Source organism: Notechis scutatus, chromosome 9 (assembly GCF_049901735.1).
Source record: "Notechis scutatus isolate UNSWTSFEM ecotype Mainland chromosome 9, rNotScu1.2, whole genome shotgun sequence".
Taxonomy (NCBI): Eukaryota; Metazoa; Chordata; class Lepidosauria; order Squamata; family Elapidae; genus Notechis; species Notechis scutatus.
This window is the reverse complement of record NC_142017.1, coordinates 7,275,476-7,295,871: the sequence shown is the minus strand read 5'-3', so window position 1 is coordinate 7,295,871 and position 20,396 is coordinate 7,275,476. Positions and strand designations below refer to the sequence as shown.

General features: G+C 46.7%; 2 protein-coding genes across 3 annotated transcripts in view; both read right to left on the bottom strand.

Annotated features, from left to right (window-relative positions):
• NETO2 (neuropilin and tolloid like 2) overlaps nt 1–1,026 on the bottom strand; it is a 39,371-nt gene extending 38,345 nt beyond the window's left edge. The window contains exon 1 of the mRNA XM_087971504.1: nt 698–1,026. Within this exon, the coding sequence (XP_087827630.1) occupies nt 698–731 (34 nt within the window). The 5' untranslated portion in view covers nt 732–1,026. The remainder of the gene's footprint in view (nt 1–697) is intronic.
• A 6,650-nt stretch (nt 1,027–7,676) lies between these two features.
• The window catches only part of ITFG1 (integrin alpha FG-GAP repeat containing 1), a 92,035-nt gene continuing 79,315 nt past the window's right edge, over nt 7,677–20,396 (bottom strand). Inside the window, exons 17-18 of one of the 2 annotated variants that reach the window (XM_087971493.1) lie at nt 15,322–15,439; nt 7,677–8,388 (exon numbers count right to left, since the gene is read on the bottom strand). In XM_087971493.1, the coding sequence (XP_087827619.1) occupies nt 8,329–8,388; nt 15,322–15,439 (178 nt within the window). In that variant the 3' untranslated portion in view covers nt 7,677–8,328. The remainder of the gene's footprint in view (nt 8,389–15,321; nt 15,440–20,396) is intronic. The other variant, XM_087971494.1, reaches the window with a different exon arrangement.

The window sequence follows — 20,396 nt, the reverse complement described above, 5'->3', positions numbered from 1 at the left end:
CTATCCGCACTCCCGGTGCCATTCTCCTCTCTACAGAGCACTTGTATCTCAGCCCCTGGTTGGTCCTGATGGGGCAACAGCAACCCCACCCCCCCGATATCTGGCTTTTCTCTCCTCCCCCTTGTCGGATTCTTCCCCCCTCCTCCCAAACATCTGGGGGTCCCTGGTGAAAGAGGGGCTGGGGGATTCCCCCCGACCCCATCCGGAGAGGGGGCTCCCTCCCTTCTCGGCTCTTTCCAAAGCAGCCTGCCCTCCCCTCCCTCTCCTCCTCCGGGGAGGGTCTCCCTTGAAGGCTCCGACCCCCAACCCCCACCCTCCAACAACGGAGTCCGGGCAATTGGAAGCCGACCTTCCCGGGTTGGGGGGAGGCATTCAAAGGGGAAGGGAGGGAAACCTAACCAGCCCCGCGAAACCCCCCTCCCCTCCCCTCCCCCAGATCGCCCTGCCAAAGCTTCGGCGGAAGGTGGGCGCAAGGAAAAGGCGCCGACCCGGAGTGGCCGGCGAGTCGGAGGGGACCCTAATCCGGATTCAACGGCGGGAAGGAGGGAGGGGGGCAAACGGCTTTTCCCCCACGCGCGCCCAGACCCCGCAGCCCCTTCCCACCCGCCTCGCCTTTCTGCCATCCACCCCGCCGGGGAGGATGGAGGTGGTAGTCCTCGGGAGAAGGAGGGGCAGGAGGAGCCCGCTCTCGCCCTACCTTCCAGCACCGAGTAGACCTTCTCCAGAGCCATCGCCTTCCCTCGCCTGCCCGGCGCGCTGGGCGCGGAGACCGTCTGGCGAAGGGAAGCCGGCGCGGCTCAGCCGGAGGGGCGCATCCTCCTCCTCCTCCTCCTCCTCCTCTTGCCGCCGCCGCCGCTGCTCCTTCCCCTGCTCGCCTCTCCGGCGGCGGCGGCAGCGGGGGCCACGGTTCGCTCCCGCTGCCTCCGCCCGCCGCTCGAGCCCGCCGGCGGCCGCCCTTCATGCCGGCGGGCAGCTACGGGAGAAAGCCGGGCAGGGATGCCAGCTCCATCCTCTTCCTCCTCCTCCTTCCTCCTCCTTTCTCCTCCCCTCCTCCTTCTTCCTCCTCCTTCTTCTTCTTCCTCCTCCTCCTTCCTCCTCCTCCTTTCTCCTTCTCCTCCTCCTTCTTCTTCCTCCTCCTTTCTCCTCCTCCTCCTTTCTCCTCCCCCTCCTCCTCCTTCTTCTTCCTCCTCCTCCTCTTTTCTCCTTCTCCTCCTCCTCCTTCTTCTTCCTCCTCCTCCTCCTCCTTTCTCCTCCTCCTCCTTCTTCTCCCTTCTTCTTCCTCCTCTTTGCGCGCCCGACCCGCAGCCGGCCCAGCCCCGACTGGGCGGGCAGGCGAGGGGCAGGAGGGGCGGGAAGGAAGGAGGGAGAGTCTTGTACGCATGTGCCCCTGAGCGCCCCCCACTTCTCCCACAGCCCGGGCAACCCCACACCCACCCCAGACACGCGCGCCCCAGCCAGTCGCCCACCAGCCGCGCAGCCCCTCGCCAAGCCCGCTCGGTCTGCCCCGTGGAGAAGGCACAAGGGGTTCGCGCGTCGCCCCACACCTCCCAGCAGTTCCCCCTCCCCAGGGACCCCTTCCTTCTGCTTTGGGTGCCCCCCCTTCCCTTTGGCTGGGCTCCTGCAGGCGCTGGCTCCGCAGCTCCCGGGGGGGGGAGGGTGTCCCCGTCCCGCATCAAGACATCCCCGCCTGGATCGGATGCCCCCCGAACCCGCAAACCAACAGCGTCTTCGGGACAACCTCTTTGCAAATCCGAGCAAAGTATCGGATCCAGCGTGGTGGGGCTGGCTGCGGTGGGTGGGGGGTCTATGTGTGTGTAAAATCCAGGACGTGGGTTGGTGGAAACCGTGGTTAAGTTACCTCTTGGGCTCCTCCACAAGTGCTTTCTCATCGTATTGACTCGCCCGCTCTTGCAACCTCCCGAGAAGTAAGTTTGTGTCTCTGTGTGTGTGTAACGGAGCCCACCTTTTTTTTGGCGGCGGGGGGGGGGAATTCTATGGATTATTAGACAACTGGCTTTCCCCTCCCTTTCCTTTTGCTTAAAAAAAAAAAGCCTACTTATTTTTTAAGTCGTTTAATTCAAAACTCCTGGAGACCGATTGGCGAAAGGTCTACGAGTGAACAGCTGGGACCTGCCGGAGGGAAGTAAACTCAAAGGAAAGGCAAAAGAGAAGAGGTGTGTGGGGAAGGGGAGAGAGGGGAATGAAGGTGGGAAGGAGGAGAGGCGAGTAGCCCCAGGATCCTCAAGGGGGCAGGAAGGTGGAAGATAAGAGGCTGGTGGCAGAAAGAAAGAAAAAATGAAGGTTGCGGGGCGGAAAGAAGAGGCAGGAGTAGAGATAGAGAGAAGAAAAAAATGGAGATGGGAGAGAGAGAGAGAGAGAGAGAGAGGATGAGGACCATAAGTCTTGGCGATGAAGTGGAGGTGAAGATGCTGGCCCTCCCACTCAAAATGTTGAGAGTTCAATCTTAGGCAGCTGTCAGAGGTTTCTCTTCTCGGGGCACCAAGAGTAAAATATCTGCTGTGAACTCTGCGTAGGCATTGGGAAGGGCATCCGGCCAGTAAATGATCAGCTCCATTCAAGTCGCCCAAACTCCATTCCTCTCAAAGGGATTAGAGGGTGGTAAAAAAAGAAAAAGAAAAAAAAAAGTCTATCGTCTTGGCTTGGGTTCCCCCAAGCACATTTGAAGACTCTGTGCATGTGCAGAGTGCCTTCCCTTCCCTTGGGAGATGGGCTTGACTTCAGAGCCTTGGCAAAAGCCATCAACAAAGTCCTCACCGCCTGCTCCACCTCCTCCTTTTCCCCTCCCCCCTGCAATCTCCAGAGTTATAAAGGTTGAGCAAAGTGCCAGTTGCCTACTACGCCCGTGGGATCTGAAATGCTTCACCCTCTGCCGGTTTCAGAGGGACCTCAGCACTTAAAAAGGCTTGGGAGAGAGAGGGAAGGCTGGTGGGGATCCCGCCTGTTGGACAGGATCTTCCTAGATCTCCTGAGCTGCATTTTCAGCGGATGGAATCACCTGGGATGACTCTTTGGGCTGCTGCAGGGATGGGGATTCTAGCGGTTCTGTCCACTTCTGCAGAACCGATTCCTCTGAAGAGCAGAAAGCAGAGAGCATACGTAGAACCGGTTCTATGTCTGCTGCTGTTTTGGCCCATCCGCCCACCCGGGCTCTTACCTGACCTTTATTTCCTGCTTTTTTTTCCCCCACCGCAGCTGCTTTGCGTGACCACAGCTGCGGTTGAAAAAGCAGGGAAAAAAGATGCCTTGTCAACCGCTGTGCACTCGCGCCCAGCGCTGCTCAGCTGTCCAAGCAGCTAGCTGACGACGATATACACACGCGCACACAGCGTAGTTACACTGGTTGGATGCCACCCCTGAGTTGCTGCCTTGGGAACGAGCGAAAGGGAGTGGGGAAGAGAGCAGGGTGGGCAGTTAAGATTGTTCTGAACATGCGAGCAGAGCTAATGCACCGGGATTTATTTGTGTGTGTGTGTGTGTGTGTTACTCAAGGCTGGGCAGAACAACCCAGAATAGTTCAGAGAAAAACCTTTGGAGAGGATTGAATGCAGCCAGTCTGGGTAACTGCACCTTTGATTGCCTCCAATGCCTTTTGGAAAAGACAGGGAGTTACGTCTCACTCCCCAAACCCCTGGACAAAAGTGCCTACTTTTCTTTCCATTTTATGGTGGTTTTTGTTCCTTGTGCAGAGTGAACAGCTGGGCAACCACCGTAGATCTCCTCCGGCGGCAGCAACAGCAGGTGCTTTAAGCAAATTTGGGAACCCCCTTGTAAAGAGCATGAAGATGGGAGGGGTGTGTGTGCCTGACGCTGCGCCAGGGGCTTCTGAATGTCTCTTGAGAGAGCAACCCAGGAGCAGATCTCTCCATCAACCTGCCAGGATGTCCTTTTAAACACTGATTAGGGAGGCATGGGTTAGATTAAGAAGGTTTGTGTCCAACTTGATTTCTTTGAGGGCCACATCAGGATTGTGTTTGACCTCCAGGGTGGGGTGGGCACGTAGCCAAGGAGGGGGCATGGCCAGCTCAGTGGGACTCATGTCGGGGGGTCTGCCAGCGAAAACAATGGTTGGGGAACGGAAGGATTGATATTCCTTGCAAACGACAGCTGGTCATTTGCCTCCTTTTAGAGGGCCGTTGAGGCCGCTTGGAGTTTTATCTGTGTCCTCAGGCTCACCTGAGTAGTGCAGCTGGTTCTTTTCCCCCCCAAAATTGCAAAAGTAAAAAAGTAAAAAAAACACACTGCACACTTCAGGAAGGAACAGCACGACTCAGGTGACCCCAAGGACACACACAAACCTCCAAGTGGCCTCAACGACCCTCTAAAAGGAGGCAAATGACCAGCTGTCATTTGCAAGGAATATCAACCCTTCCGTTCCTCGCCATCCAGTCAGAGCTGAAGAAGCTTCTTGGATGAGAAGCGAAATGTCTTCAAAAGAGAAAACCAGAAAGTCCAGTTGCCTCCTGAAAAAAGCATCTTTGGGACAAGTGATGCGGTGCATCACCTCTGACTTAAAGAGGACATAGTAGAGGCTGCATTGCTCATGTTCCCCTTTTCAGTCCTTTCTGTTCTACTTCTAGCCAGGTGTGAAATTATCTCTATCAGCATTTCTAACAGGTTATTTCTTCCTTTTCCCTGGGAAAAGCCGCAGCATTTTCTCACCAGTTTTTTTTTTTTTTTTTTAGATTTTAGCCTGTACCACTGCTAATGATTTCAAGTCCCCTTCCCTCTGCTTCCTTCCTCCTCTTAGTCTTCTTTAACACACTGGCTCCCAGAGCATGTTAGAGACAGGATGGCTAAGTCTTCTTCTTTGCCTTTTCGATGAAGTGTGCAATTCCCTCTCTGTTGATCGTCGGTGGGTGGGAACATTTTGATATTTTGGAAATCGATCCATCCCACGGTCATCTCATTCGGAATTTGTGATAAAGCTGACGCTTGCAATTGTGTAGGAAACACCAAGCGCCGGGGAAATGGGGAGATTCGGACAGTTCAAATGAGTATATAAAGATTTATTGCAAGCTTAAGCCATCTACAAGAATCGGGGCTACTAACAGTCAAGGGAAATGAGCGAGAATTAAGAAGGCAGTCAAAGCAGGCTGGGCTCAGATTTCTTGTGGTCATGCGGAGACTCATGACTGATGATGTGTTTGACCCCTTCCTCGCCCTCAGCCTGATCATCTCCTACTGTTCTGACCCATACCTGGTTCCAAGGAAGCAAACACGAGGCAAAGGTAACAGCACAACCTTTTAATGTTTCTTTACAAATCCCGTTCCTTCACGGATAAAAGGCTGCTTCAAACCAAATAGCTCCGATAAGATAGAGCCTTGCCCAAGGTTTTGCAAGGCTGCCAAGAACACCAGATAAAGTTACTAAGCAACAATTCCAACACAAAGAGTCTCCAAACACAAACTAAGAGAGGATTGCTCGGAGGAAAGAACAGTTACAACAGCATGGGTGACTCGGGAGTAAGGTAATGGCCTCTCCTTCAAGAAGATAAAAGGCAGCTGTGAAGCGGATGTTCTTTGCAGGAAGCAAACACGTTTTGAAACTCAGCCTCGTGGACATTACAGTATCTTAAGTTGGTATTTAAAGACTCTTATGTTGTGAAATCTTTTTTATCTGTGATTTTTGGCAGTCTCGTACAGTTTTGGCATGGTTTGTGCTTATCAAAGTTAATTAGTTTGCAGCAGCCTTTTAACTGGGGATTCATAAGACTCATTAAAAGATTTCTGTTCCGTTTGATTATTGTTTGTCTTATTGGAAAAGGGTTTGGGTCAGAACAATGCACAATATTAGCATGCATCTGGGACCTTGCTAGCTTTTGACCTCTCTGGGTTCCAGCACGAAACGCAACAACCCGTAACTGAATTCAAAGAGTTAATAAACATTGCTTTTTCATCTATTTAATAGCCATGCTTATTTAAAAGCAGCTTAAAATAGAGTCCCTCCCTTTTGTGTTGAAAGATTTCTGAAACATTGACAAACAGATGCTGCTATCGTAACTTGCTAAGTATTTTAAAACAGGCAAGATGTTTTAAAGTTTTCCTTTTGCATAAATTATTGAGGAATTTATTGGGAGTCTGAGCAAAAGAAATGGGAAGGGGGACTGGAATGAGGAAAAAGGGAGGGAAAAATGAAGGATCTTCACACAGTAGATGGTGCCAGCTAATCTAAAGCAGTATAAAGGCACTGAAGAAGTAAATCGAATTACAACCATTCGTTTATTGAATGCTTAAAGTTTCGGCAGCACTGAAAAAAGTGATGTATGACCAATTTTCACATGTACAACTGTTGTTGGTGCATCCGTCCTATGGTCGTATGATCAAAATTAGGGAGCCTGGCAACTGGCATGTATTTATGAGGGTTGCACTGTCCTTGGGGGTCAGGTGACCTCAGGGGTGGGATTCAAAAATTCCAGCACCCATTTCGCTGCCTGGTTGCTGGGTGGGTGTGGCCATGGTGGGCGTGGCCATGGTGGGTGTGGCCTACCAGAACTTCCGGGAGGGCCATTTTTCACCTTCCTAGGGGTCCGGAGGCTTCCCCCATGCCTCTAAGGAGGGTGAAAAAGGCCACTCCTGGGCTCTGGAGGCCCTTTGGAAACCGAAAACAGGCTGGTTTCCGGACTGCCAGAGGGCCCGTTTTGTTCCACTGATTAATCGTTCTGACTGTCAGGAAATTCCTCCTTTAGTTCTAGGTTGCTTCTTTCTTTGTTTCAGTTTCCACCCGTTGCTTCTTTTTCTTGCCTTCAGGTGCTTTGGAGAATAGCTGGACCCCCTTCCTCTTTGTGGCAGCCCCTCAAATATGAAACGAAGCTGTGCTCAAGTTTACCATTTGCAAATTAAACGAGTGTGTACGAGTTAACGTAATGGACATTGTTTATTGGGAATACAGGCCAAGAATGTTAAAACCATAAACCAAATGTAAGGAAGAAAGTGACAGAGGCTTTACATAAAAGTCTGCTTCCAATAGTTTGCTTAATCAAATAGCCGCAGCCTCATTCTTATTCGAAAAACGCTGGGATTCTCTTTACGCACAGACCTTTGCGCATGGTTTGGTATGCAACAAGAAGATTACGGTGAAATCATAATATAGTCTAGTGCAACCCTTCATCCTAACAGACTGTGGACAGGCACAATTTTTCCTTGGAGGAACGTGCTCTGATCCTTTCCCAAAGAACATTTTTTATTTTTACATATTGGCTGTTTTCATGATTAAAATTTAGGATAATTGCATGATAACTACAAGTAAAGGGGTATATCCTGCAGATTTTTCCCCGGGGTGGTTGTTGGGTGGCGGGGGGGTTTTTGTTTTGGTGGGTCCCTTTTTTCTTTTTTTTTTTTTTAAGGGGGGTTTTTTTTTTTTGGGTTTTTTTTTTTGGGTTTTTTTTTTTTTCGGGGGTTTTCCGGGCCTTTTCTGCTTTTTTTTTTTTTTTTTTTTCCTTGGGGGTTTTTTTTCGGGGGCCCTCTCCGGGCCTTTTTTCCTTCCCAATCTTCGCCCCTTTTCCTTTTCCCGCGGGGGCACTTTTTTCGGGGCGGGGCACCCCCCGCGGGGGGGGGGGGGGGGCCCCTGCTCGGGGCGACTTTAGGTTGGCATAATTTCAAAAGGTAGACTGCATTATGTTGATTTGTTTCTGATCTGCGATCGGCCTTTACTCCAATATTATTAGGGTGCTTTAATCTTCTGACATTAAGCTTTTGTTTGCACTTGATTAGATACAAAGATTAAGACAAACAATCCAAAAAAATTCAAGTAAAATCAGAACAATCTGACAGTTTGTTGGAGGATTAAATTATAAACATGGAAGTCATATTTTGCAAAGAGATAAATGACAACCAGACTTATTCAAGGGGCACTAGGGTTGGGTTTTTTGTTTTTTTGTTTGCTCATTGAAACGTCAATTCACCGACCCTTACAGAAACTCAATTGTCCTTACAGATTAACAGAGTTGGAAGGGACCTTGTAGGTCATCTAGTCCAACCCCTCCTCCTGCCCAAGCATTTACGTAGAACTGTGTTTTCAGGAAAGACAATTATAAGGAAAGAAAGTGAGAGAAATGGAATGCATACAAGTAGGATCTACAGGGAAAGAGGAATTTGTTAAATAAAAGATAATGGAGAATATATACAATCCATCCTCTGAAATGGGCTTGAGGCTATCGCTTTACAAATAAATTAAAAAGGGAAAAAACCCAACAACAACATTTCAACATTTACAAATACCACACAGCACAATGGCTTCCTTCAGTCTGTATGATTCGGTAGGTTAGTTTGGATCGAATGTTGTTTCCTTCATCGAGATATAAAGGTTGATCACATAGCATCAAAATGGAACCGGTGAGCTTCTTGCCTTTTCTCGCGATCATCTGCTTTCTGGAACAACGGCAAGAATAAAACGATTATTTTAGGGAGAGATAAACATGCTTTTGGGTGGCTGCACCTAATGGCTGATGATCAGAACTGTAAAAATCACCAAAAAAACCCATTACCTGAAAAGATACTGCTGGAATGCTTACTAAAAATCTTGATGGATAGTAGTTTATTAGGCATCAGGCTGAAGAAGCTAGCCAAAAAGGGGTCACTATAAATCTAAACTCTTTGGCGCAAGGCCATTGCTGGTCTATAAAGCTTTTTTCTTTTAGGACAATAAAATAAAAAGGAACACGTGCAGGACAGGACATACATGCTGAGCCTTGAGGGGTAGTAGGGAGCTTTAAAAGTTCCTGTTCCTGTTTTGTTTTAAATAGGGTACCTCTCTTGTCCTATTCACAAGGCCCACTTTTGACTTAATTATATGTGTTGGAAGAATTATACTAACGGGGCAATGCTAGCAATCTCATTAAAAACCCTGGGAAAATATGAAGTTCCCAAAAGATGGGTTCACTTTTTTTATAAACATAAACCTATTTCAGATTTTTTTAAAACAAAAATGTATTTATTTTTATCCTGTCTTTATTATTTTTATAGATAACTCAAAGTGGTGAACAAACTTAATTCTCTGCCCTCCTGTTTTCCCCACAGTAACAACCTTATAAGGTGATTTGGGCTGAGAGAATAATTGGCCCAAAGTCACCCAGCCAGTTTTCATGCCTAAGGCGGGACTAGAACTCACCGTCTCCTGGTGATTGGCCCAAAGTCACCCAGCCAGTTTTCATGCCTAAGGTGGAACTAGAACTCACCGTCTCCTGGTGATTGGCCCAAAGTCACCCAGTCAGCTTTCATGCCTAAGGCGGGACTAGAACTCACCGTCTCCTGGTGATTGGCCCAAAGTCACCCAGCCAGTTTTCATGCCTAAGGTGGAACTAGAACTCACCGTCTCCTGCTGATTGGCCCAAAGTCACCCAGTCAGTTTTCATGCCTAAGGCGGGACTAGAACTCACCGTCTCCTGGTGATTGGCCCAAAGTCACCCAGCCAGTTTTCATGCCTAAGGCGGGACTAGAACTCACCGTCTCCTGGTGATTGGCCCAAAGTCTCCCAGTCAGTTTTCATGCCTAAGGCGGGACTAGAACTCACCATCTCCTGGTGATTGGCCCAAAGTCACCCAGCCAGTTTTCATGCCTAAAGCGGGACTAGAGCTCACCGTCTCCTGGTGATTGGCCCACTCCCAGCCAGCTTTCATGCCTAAGGCAAGACTAGAACCCCCTTGTCTCCTGCCAGCTTTTATGTCTAAGGCAGAACTAGAACTCAGGGTCTCCTGCTTTCTAGCCTATTGCCTTCACCATCGGCCCAAACTGGCTCTCTTCCATTAAGCGCAACTTTATTATCCATTGTACTGATGTCCTCCTGGTTGGTTTTTGCACCCGGTTAGTAGCCACGGAACAGGATCCCGGAACAGATAAACCTTGAACCTGACCGAGAGTGGCTCTCTGCCTTGTATTCATTACCAAGAAGAAGTCTAAACAGGCAGGGGTATAATGGTTACGTCTGAAGGTGGTATGTGAGACATGCCTCATCTCACCCTTAATCTGACAAGGTGCTCCTGCTGCCTGCGGATGAACCCGGACTTGAGGTTGACGGGGCCGCTTTGGATTTTTACTGTCAGCCCTTTTATCCTTCAGGGGAAAGTGGGGCGTTCAGGTGTTAATCACAGGCCGGCTTCTTGGCAAGAACGTGCTCCTGCCACAAAGGCTCTGACAGGTCTCAGTCTATAAAAACACCCCATGACACATTCCCTTCTACCCGTCCATTATCTCGGGGGTGAAGAAATTCACGCTGCATAATGGGCCGCCTGCTTGCCTGCCCCGTTCCTCTTTTCCATTCTTAATTCTGAACCCGTTGTATTTTCCGTCTCACGGATGACATTTTCAAAAGGTTATTTTGGAACTTTTCATTAAGGCAGGGACCTAAACAAGCAGGCACACTGCCCGCCTTTGCGTAGCGTGCCAGGTCGGGATTCGTTTGACGGAATCGCCTTTCGGTGCATCTGGTCCTGCTTGGAGGCAACCAACCACGGCTTGTTTATTTAGTTGAGCCATCGGCAAGCAAAAAGCAAATGATCTTTTTTTCTTTAGATTGGGGCTTGCTTTGTGAGAGAAATTATATTGTCCAAAAAAAAAAGAAAGAAAGAAAAAAAACCCCAGAAGTTTGTTTGTTTATTTATTTATTTTTGCTTTGGGGTTCCATACAGCAGCTTCTTGTTGGGATAATGCAATAGAAGGCTAAAATGACTCGCAAGCGAAGTCACTCATTATGTGACTGCTGTGGTCACTAAGCAAACATCAAGGGTGAACCAATTGTTCATCATTATGGCCCAGTTTTGCCGAAAATGGGAAGTATATACCGGGTTAGGGCAAAGACGTTACAAAACATGGCCAGGTGATCTGCAAAGCACTATAAAGGTGGCTGGTTGCCAAATGTCCAAATTGCAATTATGTGACTGACTTGGGGAAGCGTCAGAACTTCGAAGCTGGGTCATTTATATCCCCAGGGAGTCCACCTGACCTTGCTAACATTGCCCAGAGGATCATGGGTTGCCCTCTCCCCTCTTTGGAAGAGCTTTATAGCTCCCGGTGCCTTGAGAAAGTTCAAAACATTCTCAAAGATACATCTCATCCTGGGCAGCCCTTTTTTTTTTTTTTTTGAACTATGATCATCTGGCAGACGGTACAGAATAACAAAAACAAGGACAAATAGGCTGAAAAACAGCTTCAACCCCAGGGCAGTAGCTCTGTTGAAGTCTACTATATAGTGCAATATTAGTGCAACATTAGAGGTTTTCAATTCAACTGTTTAGATTGTGAAGGATGTGTTTTTGTGTTTATTTTCATAGTCATAATGTACACTGAAGATAGTATTTAATTTTGTTGTACGAAGTGAAATGACAATAAACTAAACTAAACTAAATGACCAGGCGTAAGTTTAGGACTCCTGTATTGGGGAAGTGCATTGGGGAAGAGGTGAGAAATCTATGCCTCGGTGAGCCTCAGTGATGCAGTGGATAGAGTGCAGAACTGCAGGCTATGTCTGCTGCCAGCAGTTTGGCAGTTCGAATCCCACCAGGCTCAAGGTTGTTTCAGCCTCCCATCCTTCCAAGGTGGGTAAAATGAGGACCCAGATTGTTTGGGGGCAATCACTTAGAGAGGGCTGTAAAGCAGTAATCCACTGATGGGGCCTGGTATATATTTTTTTTTTTTTTTTTTTTTTGGTTTCCTTTTTTTTTGCTTTTTTTTTTTTTGGGGTTTTTTTCCGGGGGGGGTCGGGGGGGTGGTTGGGGGCTTTTTTTGGGTTGGTGGTTTAAGTCTTAGTGCTATCGCTAAGTGCTATTGGTGAAGACTTCAAACTAGGAGAGCTAGCAAGAGAGCGGGGTTTAGGAACATTTCTCCTTGGGGCGCCTCAATATCTAGGAGTTAGGATTTATGTGCCCTTTGGGTTTCGGTAATTATGCAGGCTCCTAAGTGCTTTCCTGGGGTGCCACGAATGGCCTTGAGAGAAAAGCCTTGGTGTGGCTAAGAAACTGTAAAAAAAAAAGCGCAGAAGGGGAGGAATCGACCAAAAATCGGTAACGTAAACCATCATTGATTTACTTCTCTGCAGGAAATGCTTCTGGCGCGTCGAAGGAACCGCACCACAGCAATTCCCATTTAGCCTTAATGGCGAAGCACACAGATGCTTCCTCTGCTGTGTCCCATCTCTTGTACCACGGAGGAGGGAAGGGGAAAAAAAAAAACGTCCATCCTCAACTATACTTAATTTGAACAATCGGTAGGGAACAACTTTGCTGTCGAAACTCGGGCTTGGAAGATGCTAAACAAAGCCACCTCTAAGCCAGTTGTCTTTCCAGGAGAATCCATGCTATCCCAGTTTCTGTACCGTTCTTCAAAATAAGGGACTTTCTTCGGCGCTAAAATAGAACGCCCTTCACTCTCTTATTTTTCTGTTTCTTTAGCAAGCCTGGCAGCCAACTGATGGATTGTGATGTTCGGTTTAGAACTTAGGGGTGGAAGAGCAAAAGAACAATTGCGCTGACATCGTTTGGCCTAGAGTGTCGGGTGTTATCTCAAGGACTGAATTGCATTATTGGCTCTTTTTGTACGCCCTTCCTGTTCCGGTGGTGCTAACGTTGCACAACGATCCGTGGTTCTAGCTCAGCTAATTTCCAAGCAAAACCTTCGGAAACACTTAACTAGGTTACTTTATGTCATTAAAGGACAACAACAAGCGGCCGTAAGCCTCAAAAAAAAACCAAAAAAAAAAAAACCCACTGTGATAATTTCTACAGGTGTGATTATGGCTTGCCCAGCCGGCAACACTTAACTATCTACCCCCACTGTTGAACGGTTAGCTATGAATAGAAAGCCCTACGAGAAACGGGGACAGACTCTTGTTCTTTTGTGGCATGGAAAAGGAAGCTATTGAAGTTACTTCTGGGAATTGATGTGTTTCAACAGAGTAAAATAGCAGTTTTGCTCATGGTTGGTAAAATATCTCTGTTTTGAAGCTTGTCAATAAGGAAGCCAGCAAGGCTGCTTCGTTCAAAGGGAAGAAACTGCTGTCTATGGCAGCCGTGCTGAAGCAGGAGGGGGAAAAAAAAGCTCATTTAAATTTCATTCATTGCCCGAGCCACATTGTCCTGGGAGCTTTTCAAGGCAAGACCTCTGCCCTCCCCCTCCAACGGGCAGAGGTCATTTAAACGTTTCCAGCTCAACAGACTTCTAAAAGGCCATTTCAATGCCGCCCTTTAACCTCTCTGGGACCTTGGAGAGCAAATTGGGAGAGCAGAAGAGGCTTGTTCTTTCTAATCTTGGCAATGGTCACCATTCCAACACATTCCCCCAATTAATGGAAGAAAAGAAGGGAGGAAGGAGGATAGAGAGAAGGAAGGGAGAGAGGGAAGAAGGGAGAGAGAAAAGAAGAAAGGGAGGAAACAAGCATGGAAGGGAGGGAGGAAGATAGAAGGAAGGGAGGGAAGGTAGAGAAAAGAAAGGAAGGAAGGAAGGAAAGAAAGAAAGGAGGGAGGGAGGAAGGAAGGAAGGATAGAGAGAAGGAGGGAAGGATAGAGAGGAGGGAGGAAGGAAGGAAGGAAGCGAGGAAGGAAGGAAGGAAGGAAGGAAAGAAAGGAGGGAGGGAGAGAGGAAGGAAGGGAGGATAGAGAGAAGGAGGGAAAGATAGAGAGAAGGAGGGAGGGAGGAAGGAAGGAAGGGAATTATGGAAGAAAATGCTGTGGCTTAAAGAAACTCCAAAAAACCTGGTGTAAAAAAATGAGGATTTAAGGAAAAAAGGAGTGTCTTGACTTCCTGAGGCTTAATATCTACTTCAGACCTTAAAAATACTTGGAATTTTCGAAAATAAATATCAAGTTAGTTTTTCCACATAGGGGTTTTTTAAGGGGGTAAACCTCAATTGATGGCGCCAATGTCATCCCTTAAATTCCCATTAAGAAGCGGAAAATATTGGCTCTCTGTACAGCAATCATTTGACTGCTAAAGGTTGATAACCATGTGGATTTATTAAGGTTTAGCCTTCTGCAATGAGTAGGATCTACAGTATTTACTGTGTTTTGACTGCCTTGGCTTACAATTTTTGCACAGAGGGGCACAACCTAAGCCTTTGGGTCATTCCCAGTCTCGGTCACTTCTAACCAATGTTACAGAAAAGTGACAGAAAGAGGGAAATGATTTAATACATGACTGGAGAATAAACCCATGAACTATTTAAATAACAGATACACGAAAAGGAAAGGGAAAGAAATGTAACTTCAATCTTGCGGCAGCGATCCAGTAAGTTTTGGAAGGCATCCATTATAAGCAGGTCAGGTAAAGGCTGAGTGCATCCCATTAGCCTGGAAAACGTTGTGCAGCCCTCGCTTGGTATGCTGCATGGAGTCCGGCTGAGCAAATTGCGGCTTTGTGCAATGGGAAAGCCCCTCTATAATTTAAAGAGTAGCTTTGAAATGTAATTTTAAAATTCATTTAAGTTTAATTTAAAATTGAAAGAGACATAGTGGCACAGTGGTTAGAATGCAGAATTGCAGGCTGACTCTGCCCACTGCCAGCAGTTCAATCCTGACCAGCTCAAGGTTGACTCAGCCTTCCATCCTTCCCAGGTGGGTAAAACGAGGACCCATATTTTTGGGGGGGAGGCAATATGTTGACATTGTAAACCATCCAGAGAGTGCTGTAAAGCAGGGGTCGCCAACCTTTTGGATCTCAGGGACCACCAAACATTCTTTATTTGGGATCGCAGGATACCATCTCCAGCTCTGTTCTCAGGGGGAGAGAGAGAGAGAGAGGGAGAGACTTTTGGCTTCATGCAAGGAAAACAGCAGAAGCGGCAGAAGTCTTTCTTTCTCTCCCCCAAACTCCGCCAGAATGGTGCAGCCTCTTGGAGCAGGAGGCCTTGCAGGGTCCCAAAGACTCATTTCTGGCGGAGTTTGGGGGAGAGAAAGACTTTTGCTGCTTTCCTTGCGTGCAGCCAAAAGCAGAAGAAAGAGGAAAGAAGCAGCCCAGTGGCCAGGCGAGGCACATGGGGCGATTGAGGCAAGTCCCCCCCCTCCCACCTCGCCTCACTACCTCGTGTTGTTCGCAATGCAAGCGACGCAAGCCTTGTGTTTCCACGGGCCATGTGGGAGGCACAGCCCTGTGTTCCTGCGCAGCCTGGATTAATTGCTTTGGGGGTGACATTTCTCTGTGGACCACCAAAATTTTCTTCACTGGTTGGTGACCACTGCTGTAAAGCACCACGGGGCGATATATAAGTCTAAGTGCTATTGATATTCTTTCTACTTTCAACTCTCAGCATGATACAGAGCTCTTTCTAAAAGTGGTCTCCGCTCAGCGAGTCAGGTACAAAAATATTGACAAGCTTACCTTCTCTTGCCAGTGCAGTATGCCAATGATGGCTAAAATGAAGACACAAACTCCAATTAAGGCAATTGCTGTTAGCAGTACAATGTTACTCGGGGTCAGGTACAGCTTAGCGCTCCAGCTGGGAGGGGGGAAAAAAAAAAGAAGAATCCAAGTTAAATCAGTGGTCCCAGGGATGGCCATGAAGAGAAACTCTTCCAAAGGGGATTGGGAAAGCCAAGAGAGAAACAGATGTTTGATCCCAAGCGTCCCGGATGTGGAGTTTTAGAGAGTACAAAGGCATGAGTAACAACTTCTCTTTGTTCCCTGGCATAGAGACATCTGTCGTGTCAGAGTAAGGTTTTAACCTGTATTTTGAAGCTGTTGCGTCACTGCCAGGTTGATGTGTGCAAACAAGAACAAAGAGAGAAAATGAAGAAAACTGGGTGGCAGGAAATAAGCCAATTTTCTAAGAATGGCTAATAATAATAACTGGTGGGACCACACAATAGACACGGTTACAGTAAGCAAAGACAAGACAAGACAAGACAAGACAAGACAAGACAAGACAAGAATAGAATAGAATAGAATAGAATAGAATAGGAATAGAATAGGAATAGAATAGGAATAGGAATAGGAATAGGAATAGGAGAGAATGGAATGGAATAGAATAGAATAGAATAGGAATAGAATAGAATAGGAATAGGAATAGAATAGGAATAGAATAGGAATAGGAATAGAAGAGAATGGAATGGAATGGGATGGGATGGAATAGAATAGAATAAAACAGAATTCTTTATTGGCCAAGTATGACCGGACACACAAAGAATTTGTCTCCAGTGCATAAGCTCTCATTGTACATAAAAGCTATAAGTGATAAATCATAATCACAGTCATCATAAAAATACATTCATCATAAATCATAAGATACAAAACTTAGTGATAGTGATAGGATACTAAATAAGCAACATAAATCACACTAAGGAAACTAAATAAAACAATATAAATCGTAAAGATACAAGCAATGTTTGTTATAAGTAGAAAAGGATATAGGTAATAGGAATGATAATAATAATAATAATAATAATAATAATAATAATAATAATAATACAATCTTACTAAATAGTTTGAACAGTGTTGTAGGAATTAGTGGTTTAGCAGAGTGATGGCATTCGGGGAAAAAACTGTACTTGTGTCTAGTTGGAAAATCTCTTGAGACTTTGGAATTCAAACGCTCGCCACAGAACAGGCCAGATTTAACAACTGTTGATAAGAAAGATCAAAAAAAAAAAAAAAAAAAGGCAAAAGAGTCTGGCTAATGGATGTTGTAGTACTTGGAGGCAGTGTAACAGAAGAAAAAGGACTGGGGAAAATAAAAAACATAAAGACCTACAAAGAGAATGAGTGTGGTAGAGGGGAAGGAAAAAAAAAAAAAAGGAAAGATAGTTCTAATCGTGATAGGCGCCTTGGGTGCAATTCCCAAACATCTGGAGCACCATTGGAACACCACTGGCGTTGACAATCGCCATCCATCAACTCAAAAGGCAGCTCGACTTGGAACAGCTTCCATCCTGCAAGGATACCTTCCAAAATCCCGTCGAACAACAACATCTGGCTATCCCTGGTCCTTGGGAAGAACTCGAGAGGAGGATAAACATGCCACATTCAGTCTCTAAACACCGGGCTAATCGTGCCACGAACCATAATAATCAGAATATTTATATTCTAAATGTCTAACCGATGATGGGAAGGGATGCGTATTTGGGAAATTAGCAGGTTTTATGATCCGAAGGGATTATAAACGAGGAGCAGGCAATTTTAGAGCATTTCTCTCTCTCTCTTTTGGAGGCTTTTTCTTCCTAGACTTTGTAATGTTCCTTTCAGAGGTTCAGGGGGGCAAGTTTCGGTTGTAGGTACCGAAGCAAAGAAAGGCAACTCTCCCCTTCAGCCTCGCCGGAGTCAACTTTTCGATAACGCCAATACAGGTAAGTCCTTGACCTGCGACCACAATGGAGCCCCAACATTTCTCTGGCTAAGCGGGACAGTTGTTCAGTGAATTTGACGACCGCCCTTGCCACCGTTGTTAAATGAATCGCTGGAATTGTTCAGTGAGTAAGATGGTTGTTGAGTCAATCTGGCTTACCCTGTTGACTTCGCTTGTCAGAAGGTCACAAAAGGGGATCATGTGACCTTGGATACTGCGACCGTCATCAGTATGAACCAGTTGCCGGCCAAATTTTGTTCCTGTGACCGGGGGTGTGTGCAAGGGCCGTAAAGTGTGAAAAAGGGTCGTATGTCGCTTTTTTCAGTGCTGTCGTTAACTTCAAACGATCCCTAAATGAACTGTGGTTAAGCCGAGGACTAAGGTATGTCCTGATTCGTATCACTGAGATGCCTAAGGAGTGGAAGAACTTTCTCTCTCAATTCAGGCTGAAACAGTGAACTAACTTTAGAGTCCTACCTATAATTATATAAGGAGGAGGAAGAGGAGGAACAAGAAGGAGGAGGGAGGAGGAGAAGGAGGAAGAGGAGGCCTTGTATGATCCTTGCTGGTCTCTGAGCCCGATTGTTTTCTTGCAGACATTTCATTACCCAACATCATCATCAGTGTTAGAAGTAAATGGGGTGAGGAGGAGGAGGAAGAGGGAGGTGGAGGAAAGAGGAGGAGGAGGGAGGAGGAGGAAGAAGGAGGAAAGAGGAGGAAAGAGGAGAAAGGAGGAGGAAAGAGGAAGAGGAGGAGGAAGAAGGAGGAGGAAAGAGGAGGAGGAGGAGGAGGAAGGAGGAGGAAGGAAGGAAAGAGGAGGAAGGAGGAGGAAAGAGGAAGAAGGGGGAGGAAAGAGGAGGAGGAGGAGAAGGAGGAGGAGGAAAGAGGAGGAGGAGGGGGAGGAAAGAGGAGGAGGAGGAGAAGGAGGAAAGAGGCAGGAAGAGGGTGGAGGATGGAGGAAGAGGAGGAGGAGAAAGTGATGGCGTCCCTGTACTTAATTGCTTGGCAAATGGCTGCACAGATTATTGGAAGTTCATAAGTAGTATGTCAATATTCAGCAGCAAAGGGGCATTTAGTCACTCGTGTATCATCGTGCGCTTTTCTCAGAACAAAAGCCGTTTGATATCGATTCCACTTAATGCGCTTCAGCAAAATGAAACCTCCCAACGCCCAATTCATGGAGAGAGAGAGAGAGAGAGAGAGAGAGCGATTCCAGCTCGGCCATAGAGAGGCAAGGACCCCGCTCTTCAGGGAGGCCCATTTGAAAGGAGGTGCTCCGATCGCTTCTCCAATTCTCTCCAGTTTTAAGCTTCTTCTTCTTCTTCTTCTTCTTCTTCTTCTTCTTCTTCTTCTTCTTCTTCTTCTTCTTCTTCTTCTTCCTTCTTCCTTCTTCCTTCTTCCTTCTTCCTTCTCCTCCTCCTCCCAAAAGTAAATAAATAAATAAATAATAATTAAGGAGATGCTGCCTGCTGAATTGGAATAAATGATGTGCTTCTAACCTTCCTGAGCTTCCCTGAACCTCCAGGGGATTCATTTGTTTTATTAAATTAACTGACAGCAAGTCCTTGACTTATGACCTAACTGAGGCTGGAGCCTGCTGGCTGAAATGAATTCTCAGAGCCAAAGTCCAGAGGCCTTAAAGTTGAGTAACGTTAGGTTGTGCAGCCTGCATGAGCAACTTCGGGAAAGCCGAAACTGGTCACTTTTACAAGTCACTTCCAAAACAGGGCCAATGGAGGATCATGCTTATCGTAGAAATGTACCGGAAGTCCTCGGCGTACGACCATAATTGAACCTGACATTTCTGCCATTAAGCGAGACATGGGTTGGGTGAGTTTTGCCTCCCGTTTTATGACTTTTCTTGCCACCGTTGTTAAGTGAATCACTGCAATTCATCAGTTAGCTAGCTACCCAGTTGTTAAGCGAATCTGGCTTCCCCATGGACTTTGCTTGCCAGAAGGTCGCAAAAGTGGGGCAGCGGTCGTGTCATTCCCCTATCGGAGTTTGAATCCAAGGAGGAAGATGAACAGCTGACAGGGAGTGAGAGTGTGGCTCCATTGGTTGTGGAGGAAACTGGGGAAGAGCAAAGTCTGGCTGGGCAGAGCAGGGGAGAGATAGAATAAGGGGGAGGGAGTTCAGAGGAAGGCCCAGGTCCACCCCCTCTTCATCCTAGGGCACGCAGGGAGGGACGAAGAGAGAGCAACGTGGGTTGCGTGGCTTAGGGGGGAGGAAAGGGCCCTGATTCCCTTCATTAGCCACAGCTGGGAATGAATGTTTATAAGAAAGGCAGGCTGCGTGCGGCAGACTGTTGGGAGCAAACATGGCTTTATCTTGTATTGTCGTGACTTATCTATGTTCCTGGCATCTTCCCAACCATGTGAGTTTTGCCATTCTCTTCAAGTCTGAAATTCTTGCTCCTGCCCTGCCAAATTAATTACCTCAGTTTGGCTTGTTTGGACTTTGTGTTGACCACGTTTTGGACTTGATTCTGGGAGAGTTTTTCTCCAGGTAACCTGGACATTGGGGGAAAAGTTGGAGACAATAAAGGGATTCTTATTGCTTATCTGACTGTGTTGCCTTTGTGCCATGCCCCGGGTCATCACAGGTCGTAAGTATGAACCAATTACCAATTTTGATCCCGTGATCATGGTTGTAACTATGAAAAATGGTCGTAAGTCACCTTTTTCAGTGCCATCGTAACTCTGAATGGTCACTAAATGAACTGTTGTAAGTCAAGGACTAGCCGCAAAAAACCCACACCCTGCCTTTCCTGAATGACTTCTCTAGACATATTACTTTCTAGACATATTACTTATCTAGGCAGCCTTCAGTTTTTCTCAACCAATTGCTCTATGATTACATTATAAAGTTCCAAAGATGAATAAAACCATGGTCTTTTTTAAAAATTTTATTAACAAGAATGGTTTTGTTTTAAGGTTATAATCAAGATTTATCAACTGTTGAGGTCAGCCTCTATGATCAATAAATCTTAAACAGAGCACAAAATGAAATCAATGCGGTCTTTTTATAACATACATAAATCTGGAATGGCAGCTCTTCGGTAACCGCCAGGAATAAAATAACAGAGTAATGATTAAAATTCATTTGGAGGAAG